General features: G+C 37.1%; 1 protein-coding gene across 2 annotated transcripts in view; it reads right to left on the minus strand.

The window, feature by feature from the left end:
- The window catches only part of LOC138697982 (uncharacterized), a 706,355-nt gene that overhangs the window by 459,423 nt on the left and 232,744 nt on the right, over positions 1-14,188 (minus strand). For both annotated transcript variants that reach the window (XM_069823618.1, XM_069823617.1), the window contains one exon: positions 6,711-9,744. In XM_069823618.1, coding sequence (XP_069679719.1) covers positions 6,711-9,744 — 3,034 coding nt within the window. The remainder of the gene's footprint in view (positions 1-6,710; positions 9,745-14,188) is intronic.

Raw genomic sequence — 14,188 nt, forward strand, 5'->3', positions numbered from 1 at the left:
CAGAACCCGATGTGAGTCAAACTACATGGATTCGTTTCGGGTCCGCCCTCGTAAGCCAAGTCTATACTGTATAGTTTACGTAATAAATTAGGCCCATCCATGTCAAAGTTAACAAAGAATTACAATTACAGAATTGCTTGCAGAATTGAAACGTATGAAGTTACGAACACGCGGACGACTGTGTTATATGGATGAGGGGGATGGGAGATGGGACGTGCAGTTGCTCGTTGTCTCAACATGTAAACATTTTATCACAGTAGAGCACAAAATAAATGTTCACGTTTGCATATATAATATATGCAGTGCATTTCTAATACAGAAAGAATTGCTTTACATTACATGTTTCAATTTACTTTATACTATAAATGGTTATATAGCCTAACCTAAAATAATCATGTTCCGTGTATGAAAAGAAAAGGAAAAATATACAGTAGGGCCTACATAAAATATATTTCTTCACAATTCATTGGACCGAATTACACGGCACATTTGCAATTTATCAAAAGAAAAGCACTATACCTACCTACTTGAGATCCTTGAGTAAACAAGTAGTGGTCTATACTTTATCTTATTTCATTTACGTATTTATGTATGTATCCATATTTGTGTTAGTGTTAATAGGCCTGCTTCACTGTTTTGTAATACACAGTGCTTAGGAATAATATGTCGAAAATTAAGACCAAGCAACAATAAGAAAAACGATAATGCACTTTGTTACGAAACCAACTGTACTCTCGCAGCACCACCTCATCCCACCCCACGGGTCATGACGATCCAAACGTCAATCTGGTGACTCGGTGACCCTAGGCCGCGGTCTGCTATAGGCATACGTTGTGGGAAGTCAAATTATGTCGATCGTATTGTACACGACTTTTAAGACGAAGCTATTAAGGTAGCGTGGAAATACCATCGGACGTTCAAATTCTTCCATAACACTATGAATGTACATGAGAGTTTGTTATAAGAAAAGGTCCGTCGTCACGTCATCCCCACTTGTCGAGAATCACATTGTGTGTTCGAGCTCAAGGAAGTCCTCTAGAGATCTGAAGAAGAAGCTAAGTCATACAGTAAATATTATACAAACTAAAACTAAAAGAAAGATAATGAAAACCCACCATTTGTTACATTAGGCTATACAGAATCACCGTGCGCTAAAAAGTGATACGAATCCAGTTTCGGTACTTAGTAGGGTGTAACATTTTGTTAATGGCCAAAACTTACTAGTCTACAATGTAATAAATTTCAATTAGACCATTTATGCTTATTTTATGTTACAATTATAAATTTTTTTATTACTTTGTCACATTAACGTTTTCGGTACGTTCGTGTACCATCTTCAGATGTGTGTATATGATACTAATTAATAACCAAGCCAATAGGCGCATGTATCGTAGACTTAAGTGATCTGTGTTTGTGTGCATAATATACTATATCCATGATGTATTACAATGATTACATAAATAAATACCTTAAAACTCTTATATGCTATTAGCTGGTAAAACACTCTATTAAAATTAAATTGTTTAAAATCAATATTTAAAAATATTATTTAAAAAGCACATTGGTCGTTGCTGTTACGTCGTGATCTGTTGATGTGTGTTATCATGATGATTTAATGGGCAACAAGTTATTAAATTTCACTATGTTGTATCACTGTATTAGTTGTGACAAATTAATAAATAAAAAAAATAAAAAAATTATAATTGTAACATAAGATAAGCATAGATGGTCTAATTGAGATTTATTACATTATAGTGAGATAATCGGAAAATCAAAACAAAGATGAAATTACTAGTCTACACCTTTACCTTTTTTTATAATAGGGTCTAGGCTATATGTGGTGACAACTTCTTATAAAAATAATTCTGAATTTGTATGTTAAATGTAGGCAACTTGACAAAGTATGTTTATACGAATGAACAAACATAGAAATATTTCGAATATTTTTAAGTCTAGCTCTTTTACAATAGGCTAGGCCTATACTTCAGTTATTTATGCAAGATAAATAGGCTATTTGCAACTTATGGAATAAATATATATTTTCTTGTCCAAATTTTAATTTTAAAGTGCGTTCGCAATTTAGAAAATATCATTGGGTAAATAGGAGTCTTCTCAGCGGATATCCCTCCCCCTTTCTTATATAAAAAGTCTAAAATAATTTATTTACGCACTTTCTAACACTTATAAAATAACAGAAGTAAATCTATTCCATTTATTAGGTTACTGGAAATACAACTTAACCAATATTATAATACTCATATTTATAAGCATATTTAAAGTGTTTACATTTGAAGACATGCTTAGTTCTATTGCTTATATTTATTTCTGTTATTTTATATACATTAGGAAATACGTTAATAATTTACTTTAGTTATATTACACAGAGAGGGAGCATGTCCGCTAAGACGCCTATATAGCTACCCAATGGTATTTTCTAAACTCCGAACACACTATAGTAGTAGAATTAATTTTTTTAACCTGGTAGAGATAAGGTCGTCAGGCTTTCTCTGCCGGTATAGCATAGTTGCGCCCCGCGGTCAATCGGGAGACCTAGGCATGGCATAGTTGCGCCCCGAAGAAATCGGGTAGCAGAATGGACATGGCATAGTTGCGCCCCGAAGAAATCAGGTAGAAGAATGGACATGGCATAGTTGCGCCCCGATGGACATAGTACACTAAATTAATAAATTACTTAAAAATATTATAGTGGTAGCTGCAGTGAAATCAGGTGGGCCTAGCATATGATCAATTTTGCTATTTAAAATAACACTTTTTTTTTATAGATCACACATAATAAATGAACTGCATTTTTTGTTTGTACACCGATATCTTAACCCTACGGCACAGGGCTTCGAAAATTGAAACTTGGAACCATTGTGAATTGTTAAGTCTTTACGCTTTTCACTAAACTTAACATTCATTTTAAATTAACCTCACTATACGCCACAGACGGTGTGAAAATCGCTAATAAAATGTCAAGACTGCTAAGGCCCCATATTCCAACGGCTCACTCATTTGAATATGTCAGTAAAGTACTGCCAACTTCATGATGTTCATTTTTACGGTAGGCTACCGATGATCGCTGCATAAACAGTAGAAAAACAGTTAATAAATTACTGCCAACTTCATGGTGTTCATTTTAATAAATATTAAATCGAATAAGAAATCAATAAGGCTGGTTGATTACGAGGCTCGAGTTTCCTTAGTGTCTTTTTCTCTATTTATTTAATCGGGGCGCAACTATGCCATGCCCTTTTCTCTACCTGATGGGAACGGGGCGCAACTATGCCCACAAAGTAGGGACCCTTTTTTATCTGTTGCATCTTATCTGACCGTGGGGCGCAACTATGCCCTGCCCTTCTCTGCCCCTCTACCAGGGGATTACAACTATAATATGAAGAATAAAATTACAATTAATATTAAATTTACAATTAAAATTACAATAAAAATCAAAGTACGAAAAGATTACCTGACTAATGAAAGCTAGACAATTTATCATAGAAATTAAGAACAAAGAATATTTTGTATTTACTGAATTACAAATTAAACCTAGAATAACAGAATTGTATAGCGATGAAATTACCGGATATTGAAATATTTTGTGGTAGATTAAGAGAACTATTTACAAGAAACCATGTCTGAACGAGTTTCAATTACTGACCAAGTGCCTAGTAAGTTTGCGTTTGAATTCAATTTTAATTCGACAGTCCCTGATGCTAGCAGGTAGCCAATTCCAGAGTCTTTGTAGCGCTATTGTGAAAGGGGATGAGTATGAGGAGGTGCGATGGGATGGTAATGTTAGTAATTGTTTCATGGCGAGAGCGTGTGTTCAGATTATGGTGGGAAGAAAGGTAAGTGAAGCGAGACGACAGGTACGAAGGAATAGAAGAGTTCAAGATTTCGAAGAGAAAGAGAAGTGAATGTAAATTTCTTTTGTGCGAGATCGTGCGTATTTGCTTGGTTTCCGCACAAAACCAATCCGCGGAAAGTCTAAAATTCCACATTCAGTATTCCCAACCTAATACACATAACAATTTCCCTCTTCTTACCGCTTAAGTGACATATTTATTTTACTGCTTTAGGCTTTTAACATATTATTTTTAGAGACGTTCAATATAGTAATAATTATAAATTGGAAACTTACCACTGCAATTTCACCTAAATTGCACTGTTAATTATTGTTTTTAAATATTTTTAAAAATTAAGTAAACTCTACAACTCCACTAAAGTTACTGCATTCTTGATGCAAGTAACATTAAGGAAGCCGTGAAAAAATCAACAAGATTCCAGATGTCGATGTTATTACTGCAATATGTTATATAAATAATATTGTTAAAATATTAAAATGAAAAATAAATCATTACATAACCTTACCGTTTGTTTTAAGTTCGCATTTATAGACTGGGGGAAAAAAAGACAGACGTATATCACGGCCTGCTGGAGTATAGTAAACACAGAAAACATTTTAAAGCAACAATGTTGAAGATAGATATTTTTGTTTTCCAAATTTGCCGTTATTGAACAGAAACCAAGATGGAGATTTCATTGCAACTAATTAGAAATTCCTCTTTAAGGTATGTAATAAACGATCTTTGCACAAAATAATGTACGATACACGAGCGGTATGTTTTCTTTCAATTCTCGGAAATTAAAAAAGATCAACTACGTTTCGCTTTTTCAAACTTTTCCTCAAACATGAAAACTACAACATACCACTCTTGTAACGCATATTACTATTCTTATCTAGTTTAAGCCAACCTATTGCTTCCAGGGATGGGGTAATATAATCATATTTACGAACATTGCTTACAAAACGTACACACAAATTATGAGCACGTTGAAGTTTCGTTTCGTTGTCGCTGGAAAGGTCAGTCAGTAAAATGTCAGCATAGTCAAAATAGGGAAATACAAGCGTCTGCACAAGGGGCTTCTTTAAGCAAGAGGAGAGATAAACATTTATCCTTTTAGCACATTAGCACTATAGCCCTTATCCTACGGAGAAAAAGATGTCATCAAACGTTGGTCACTAAATCATAAAATATTAACAACAGAATGCTTTATCTTAAAATATGCAGAAGCCCTTAAACGTTTGGTTAAAGCTAGGCCTAAGTTTATATACCCTAGTTAAAAAACAACTTATGGAATAGGCATAAGATGAATATTGAATGGTAATAATGCTTTTAGGAAAATGCAAAATATTGTGTGTTATAACACGAATTTTAACATACAACATTACGCTCGTTCTTGGTGAAACAGATGACATCAAACATGTCATGCGTCTAGCGTAGTGAAATCATTTTGAATACGATCCGATCCCACTTTTTAGGTTATCGGCCTTGAGACTCAAATTGTTTTGAATCCCAGTTTTCATGAAGGTTTCAATACGTAAGCGTAACTTATTCAAATCGATTTGAATACTCAATGAAAACTGTGTAATTACAACCTATTTCTTCTCCGTAGATTTTACTGTTCTTTCTAGACAATCTAATAGGTAAATTCTATTGGTATTTCAATCTGGAACTTCTTCTTGGCTAAAATAACCATGCGTGTACGTAATGCTGTACGTAGATAACACATAGGCCCTACAGATGCGGAAGTTATGTTCTTGAACATGTTTAGTAACAGTAACTCACGGCTAATTTCAACATGACATTTGCAGTTCGTTTCGAAAGAATTTCATGAATTTGAAGGTAGGCCTACTATATTTAAAAAAAAAAACTGCATTAAATAGTTTTTGCATGAAATATTACATAATATTTAGCATACATATGGTTTATTACAGGAACTTATTGTTCAAATTTGGAACTGAACTAAATCAAATGTTTAATTTGCGATATATTTGCAAGATAAGGCAGATTTTTTTCCGAATTAAGGTGTACTAATTACACGAAAGCTAGTCTGTATAAATGGGACTTTCTAATAAAAGATTCCAATATTTTTAGTTTTAAGATTGATATATTATATAATTAGGACAATCGTTAAATTTTATGAGCATTGCATAATATATTTTCTTATTCTTTAAGTGCTATAATTCCACATTTAGATTTGAAGCTAATTGCATTAATATAGCCTAAGATATTTACTTCAAAATGTTTTTCCATTCCTATGTGTTACAATATTTTTCTGTTCTTAAAATTCAGAGTATTATTTACTGATTTCTTCAATACGGTATTTTTGTCTTCATTATTATTTGAATTAACTTAACTTCCAAATTTCGTCTTTAAGTAATTTCACATATTTTCTCCTACTTTTCCAAGTGAAGATAATTAAACGAGTGTGCGAGTGTGTGAGCAAATATTTACTTTATTATTCAATATTGATACAGACTTTGGCGCCATTTTATACACCTATAAATTATCATCGAAGTTTCGGTATTGCCTACATTATAGCCGAAAATAAATCTAAGACCCAGTCTTTAATCGCACTTTATAGCAGCATAATAGTACTAACTTAAAATTATACTGTACACGTCTACGTAATTATTATCTTACTATACTACTCAAATCTACTTTGGGTAGAATATATTTATATGTTAAATTCTAACAGATTTTACTGCTGAAAATAAAGATAAAATATGACTTCTTATCGCATTTTAAAGACATGACAGTAGCAGAATAGCACTGCTTGAAAATCGTTAAATATTAAAAGCAATTTCCAACACATGTCTAGGCTAATTCAAATAGGCCTATGACTTAAATAACGACATGTACCTTTGGTTTGGTCCTGACGGGCTGCAGAAGAGCATCACAGCTGGCATCTTCGTCGCCGCTAAGGGTGCTGCAGGTGCTGCAATCCGAAGCCTTCCTTTCAGGAGTCCTGAGAGCGTAATCCGTATCTAAGGCACTTGCACTAACACTGCCACTCACAGAACTCGCGGCACTTCCACACTCTGACGATGACACTTCTTTGCGTTGATGAGACGAATTCTCGATCCTCAATTGTTCCAACTCCTCCAGGGTGACGGAAGTGAAGTAAGGGACATCGTCCGAGTAGTCGCTGACCACCACCGACGGTGTTCTCCAGTACCGGTACTGGGAGTTCGAACCCGATTCGTCGTCGTCCGTCTGGAAACTCTGGGTAGATTGTCGTCGGAGATCGACAAGGTACTCATCGTTGTCTGTGTTTTCCCCAGGCTCTGCCGTGCTGCTTTTTCTGCTGCAATCTTCATCCTCAACGACGCCACTCTCACAACTTAACATACTCGTCAGTTTCCTGAACTGCCTTCGTCTGTGTCTATAAGGGTAGCCATCGTCGAAAGATCCGATGGAGGATCTGAATTGATTTCTATCATCGTCTACACTGTATGTCTCACCTTCGTCGGTTTTCACATCCACAGAACTAATATCCCAGCAAGAATCGCCGGCACTGGTTAAGAATGTATCCCTGTCTATGCCACTATCACAGACATCGTCGCACACTGTTTCCTTTGTATGCCGCATTTCCTCAAAGAAAATATCTCCACGCGGTACACCAACATCGGCCGATTCCGGAAAAACGTCAGAATCCCTCCTCGTTTCCTTTGGAGAAAGCCCATCTTTCCAAAAATACTTCTGCAGATTTTCCACGTCGAAAGAGAACACTGTGGTAGATTTGTTCGCGTATCGGTCCAACAGCATCGCTTTGTCGCAAGAAGCGGGACCCGCAGAATTCATGAAGTCTATGTCACTGTCTGTACTTGGCTGTCTCCGATCTGACTCCCTCATCTGCATCCGTCTCTCGTCGTCGCTAGGCAACAGACACACGGCAGAATCCGAGCTCCCGCATCTGCCATATTCGTGTCTCTGCAGGCGAGCTTGGACCTCGTTGTCCTGGTCATTGTTGACGTGTGGCCACGTCCATCTCGACGTAGAGGACTTGGGCCCCGCTCTGTCGGCGAGCTTCTTGATGTCGTCTTCGCTGCTGCAAGGCGTCAAGCTGCTCTCGGGTGGTGGGATTACCGAGCATCCCTCGTCCGAGGCAGAGCTGCTTATGGCGGGACTCACAGATCGCTGAGGAGCACGTGGCAACTGTAATGTATGGCGACCTTCGTCTCCCGCGTCTTGTGCACCTGTGGATGCTGTAGTGATGCCGCCCACGTGGCCGATGTTTGGTTCGACATGTGGCGATGCTTTGATAAACAATGAGGTCGTTGATTCCACAGGGTTTAAAAGTCCATCATCGTCGGTTTCTTTCGCTCCCTCTTTCTTGCTCACTTTACAACCCTTTTCTTCTTTCTGGGCATTCATAACAATATCGTTAAGCGGTTGGCTGTGTTGTGAATGCACAATACCGTCACTGCAGTCCACTTCACTCACTTTTAATTCGCACCTACCCATCGGATGTGTCATATCACTGTCCGTCTCTTCCCGCCCTTCAGAAGGTTTAAACTCAACGTTGCACTGTTCCCTATTTAACGAAAAATCCCCACTATGACGGTCAGGTCCTTCGCTTTGTTCTGTCGCACAGTCCCTGGCAACGGCGTGCTGTAAACAAGCCTCTGATTGCTTTATTGCACCACACGTCAGAGGATGTTTGGCTGTAAATACCACATCGTCATCTTCCCTGTGCGGTTTTGCGATACTTCTGATGTGTTCACCATATAGCACACACTGTGATGTCGACTGCTCTTTACCAACATTCCGGCATTGTTGTCGGTCCTTCGTTGCTTGTTCCGCAGTGTCCACGCTCACGTTTTGTAGTGGGAGTTGCGACAAACGGCCGCTAAGATCGCTGCTAGAGCTCCAACTAACAGCAGACAGGTTCGAAGCCTCACATTGTTGGGGGTTGTCCTCCATGTCGCGCTGCTTCCTTCTGGACTGGTTCTGCCTCTCCGCCAGGACTCTCTCCCGCTGCTCCTCGATCATGGCTGTGTACTTGTGAATTAGTTTCTCCACGCAAGGGAAGCGCAGCGCTGTTGACGTATGAGTCGCTGCAACTTCCTGCTCGGGAACTGTGAAATCATTCCGTTCTTTCACCGATCGCGATGGAGTTATTGCGAAAGCGCCCGTCTTCCTCTGCCTGCCCTTAGTAATTTCCTTCGCGTTATATTTTTCTAAAGAACACCACGTTTCTTCGACTTCCGCATCGGACTGATGTGTTCCGTCCCTCGTGGTCGACGGAGGGTGTTTGTAGGAGTAGAAAGGGGCGGGGGAAGGGGCGTCACCCTTATTGCCGACAACCACCCCACCATCTGTTCCTATACCGTTTGTTGTCGGTAGTGCGGGTCCCCTCATGCCGCTGACAGCTCGTGGAGATAACGACGCCAGCGACTTAAAGCGACTATCTCTCGAATTAACATTCCTATTACTTAGAACATAGTTCGTTCTATCTCCACCAGGAACGGTAGTTACTGGCTGTTTCCTCGCTGGGGAATCCATATCGTATAGTTTGGAACTGTAACCATTATGCAAATAGTTTAGCTTTCTTCCCGTAGTAGACGAGGTCTGGCTACTGCGTGTGCAGCAAACGTCGTCTCGGCGTGAGCGAACTTTATTGCCTCTCGAAAAAATGTTTCCTGGTTTTGTTGGAAAATTAATTTGCAACTTTTCAGAAAAATTAGATCGGATTAAATGGTTCATGTATCTTCTGTAGGAACCTCGAGTGAAATTTGGAGATAGGACAGGAGGAGATTTGCTGTCGGGGTATTCTTTCGCCCCACTTTGCTTTTGTTGTTGTTGACTCTGACTAGTGTCGGGGCGAAACGAGCTGGACGACCAGGACGGAGCATCTCCTTCCTCCACACGACTACTCCAGAAACCAGCAACACTGCAACATAAAAACAAAAGCAATTCATGTAATTTAACAGTTTATATTTCAGTTTAAATGAGCTTTAGAGTAAACGTTCAGTTTTATTTATTATGTACTGAAAATAAATACAGACCTATTCACTTCTGTTTATAATAATAATAATAATAATATTAATAATAATAATAATAATAATAATAATAATAATAATAATAATAATAATAATAATTTACATTTAATATTGGTTTTCCCTTCTGTCATTGATATCTGTTCCCTTCTCAAGTTTCTGTTCATTACTTTAATTAACTCTTTATTACTTTTACAGTAATTTAAAACCTCTCTTGGAATTTTCTCTCATTCATGAGTTTTAAAAAGATTCCTTATGTTTTTGCTTTCATTTAATTTTCTTATATGTAGTTACTGTTCAGTTCGCTATTGTGACTGTAAGAATATTATTATAATTAAAAGTATCTTGATTTCTAATATAAAACATCATCAAGAAAAGAATGTACTCAAAAGGAAAGAGCAAGATTTCTAAAGTGATCCAGTGTTAGAACGATGGGTTTATAAGCCAGGGGATACGGGTTAACATCCTGCTCTAGGTCTACCCTGAATTTGTAAGTGGGTGAGTGAGTTTATTGCATTACGATTGGGAAGATACATAGTGGTAAATTAATGATGGTACAATACAAAAAAGGGAAATAACACAATTTACACAAACAAATACAAAAGACAACACAAGGAACAAAACAAAATACAAATATAAAACACAAAATAACACAACAGCCTACAAAATAAATGAAACAGCACAATAACAAATCGATAATAAAATTACAAAATCACAACATGAACACAATTCACACCAAAAATACAAAAGTATAAAGAACAAAACAAAACACAAAACAACATGTCAATACAAAAAAAAAAAATCAAACCACAATTACACAACAATAACATAATTACAAAATAACAACATGAACACAACACAAATCAACCCTAGCAACCTGAAGATTGTAATGAAGGCTTACGAGACACTTGCTACGCTTACACAACATGTCAACCAATTTTAATACTTGCGAAACACTTGAAACACTTCGAACACTTACATTACGCTTATTTATTTCAGAAATATTTCGCATCACTAAACACTTTCACTAAACACAAAAGAATCAGCAATACAGAAAACAATAATCTTTAACTCAATAGTTAAATATTCATTACACAATCACACTTACATAACATTTAGTTAATAATAATAATAATAATAATAATAATAATAATAATAATAATAATAATAACAATAATAATCCATGAATTGTGGGTCCCAATCACCACGGCATGGAGCATCCTCAGGTTGCGGATAGAGGAGACGGCCTCCAGATATGGGGGGGTAGCTGCGAATATATTGAATAAGCAGTCTTGGACAGCCGATAAGGAGTGAGTGGTCCTTCAGCTTGGGGGTTGGGCGAAGGGCTAACAATCCACCACCGTAAAAAACAGCTTGTTACGAAACCTTCAAATAAGGCAACAGTAACAAATATAAATGACACTCGGGAGGAAATTAAACATAGAATAAATATGGGAAATGCTTGTTATTATTCGGTTGAGAAGCTTTTGTCATCTAGTCTGCTGTCAAAAAGTCTGAAAGTTAGAATTTATAAAACAGTTACATTACCGGTTGTTCTGTATGGCTGTGAAACTTGGATTCTCACTTTGAGAGAGGAACAGAGATTAAGGGTGTTTCAGAATAAAGTTCTTAGGAAAATATTTGGGGCTAAGAGGGTTGAAGTTACAGGAGAATGGAGAAAGTTACACAACGCATAGCTGCACGCATTGTATTCACCTGACATAATTAGGAACATTAAATCCAGACGTTTCAGATGGGCAGGGCATGTAGCACGTATGGGCGAATCCAGAAATGCATATAGAGTGTTAATTGGGAGGCCGGAGGGAAAAAGACCTTTGGGGAGGCCGAGACGTAGATGGGAAGATAATATTAAAATGGATTTCAGGGAGGTGGGATATGATGGTAGAGACTGGATTAATCTTGCTCAGGTTAGGGACCAATGGCGGGCTTATGTGAGGGTGGCAATAAATCTCCGGGTTCCTTAAAAGCCAGTAAGTAAGTAAGTAAGTAAATAATAATAATAATAATAATAATAATAATAATAATATTAGTAATAATAAACAATCAATTTATAATTACTATTATTCTTATTGTAACAGCTTATCTAAATTATTTTTTAATTTTTAGCGAAACTTGTTGACCAGTGGGAGAGAGGCAAGTGGTTTCAGGTTAATTTTGTTCTAGAGTCCCTCTAGTGTGCACAATAGAAGGCGGCGTGGGCCGCGCTCCGTTGAACTACTGTGCCTTAGTGTTGTTCGCTATTTACTTGCTTTGTGTTTCAGCATAGCCCTCTCTACTAGAGAGGGGGTATGGTTTCAGTCGACGAGTTACTTTTTTTAATTCGTTATTTCTCGACGCTTCATCAACTGTGACGAGAAACTTACATAATGGGCTAGAGACCACAGAATTCCGTATTAATTTCGAAAAAAAAATCGCGATAAAAATATTATATTTCGCGTTTTATCACTAGTTAGTTGTAAAATAATAGCAATAATTTCGAATAAATTGAAAAGAGATTTTTACGTGAAAAAATAACCCTGTATTACGCATTAGGCATCAAAATAATGACCAAAAAAAAAGGTTTCATATATCAGTTTATGCAACAGACGCACAAAAAACCCAGACACATTTCAACACAACAGGGTAATTCAACATGAGACCTCGTAATGCTCCAATCACGTCAAATTTAACATTGAAAGTACTGGATGATTGTTTACAGTTAATTATGAAATGAATTATTCATTCATTTCTTCAAATACCCTTGCGGACAGGTTACAAGTGTCCTGTTATTATACTGCCCCGTTTGAATGAAGCGCTCTTCGGAACATGCTTCTGCTGCTCATGGAGGATGTATCCTTTACGATATGAGGAGACATGTGATTCAACATAACGTCCCAAAGCACTTCAACCTGGTTGTACGAGCACATCTGAACGACATCTACGGGGAACAATGGATAGGGAGAGCCAGACCTGTTGCGTGGCCAGCGTGATCACCCGACTTCACACCCTTAATCTTGTTTTTTTTCTTTTGGTACATGTGAAGTAATACACCACTCGAATTGACACCAGAAAGGAACCGACTATGTGAATATCAGTTTCTTTTGATCAAATTCGACACAGACCCATAACCACTGCTACGACGATGTAATGAATGTAATCAGGTTCAGGGTGGACACTTTGAACACCTGTAACTTGTCAGCAAACATACTTGAAAAATAATTCATTTCATAATTATTGTTTCGATGTCGCTTAGCTCCTAAACGAGGCATCGGAGAACATGTTTTTTCTTTTTTACGAAAAATGATCCTCATTGTAAGATCTATCGATCCCCAGAGTTTATTGCTGAGGTCCTGAATCACTCTGTATGATGTTGGTCGCAAACTAATACTGTGTTTTAAACCTGCCGTTGTCAAAAATCTTTGTTCTCTTAATAGTTAATTAACGTTCAATCTAGTATTACAAATACAAGAAAACGGTATATAATCTTTATGGCGAAGTGCATCAACATTGATTAAAAACGCAGTAATCATAGATTACGAAACGATGGTTAAACAGTAGCCGTGGTTAAAATGTAATTTATGTGCACCATTCATAATCACCGATTACTAAGACATGGCTAGCTGACACCTCATTTAACCAGAGTAAAGTCTATGATGGTACATTGTTTCTACAAAATGACTAAAGGAAAGCATCCATACCGCTGCAAAGATAATAGTCAACGTCTAAAAACGACTGCGCTCACTATGTTCTACATCGAAATGAACGTATCCTACATTTTCGCGTTGCATTTGTTTGCCTTTGGGCGCTGTAATATTTGTGAGTTCCATTTCTTTGTTTTTCAGTACTTTTAGGTTAAAATCGTACAAAATGGAAAATTGAATCCAAAAATGATTATATCCCATTGTTAGGTTGAAGTATCGATAGACTTAATTACTAGATTTAAATGTAGGCCTATTATATAAAAAAGATGGAATATCCATAAAGGAAAAGGATGCAGAAAATTGGTAGGAATGTGTGTACGATCTTGGACTACACCAGGGAATTGTGCATTATCCTAAGATCCATCCATAACCTCTCTTTGTTCAGCCAGTGACATAGAGAAAGAGATACTGGTATTCGAGTATTCCCTCTTAAAATACAGAAAATAATAGTTACATAGAATCGTAATATAAGCAGCCGATCCGTAGGAGAAATATGATTGTTCTTGTGTTATTTCAATTGATCCATTTGTAGATTTTGATAAATGAAATCCCTCCTGAAATTTTCTGTCACCTAATTGCTCGCAAGAATTCTCTCTTTCCACTAAAGAACCTTCACGCTCATGCTCTATCCAAGTAA

The sequence above is a fragment of the Periplaneta americana genome, chromosome 4 (assembly GCF_040183065.1).
Source record: "Periplaneta americana isolate PAMFEO1 chromosome 4, P.americana_PAMFEO1_priV1, whole genome shotgun sequence".
In the NCBI taxonomy this organism is placed as follows: domain Eukaryota; kingdom Metazoa; phylum Arthropoda; class Insecta; order Blattodea; family Blattidae; genus Periplaneta; species Periplaneta americana.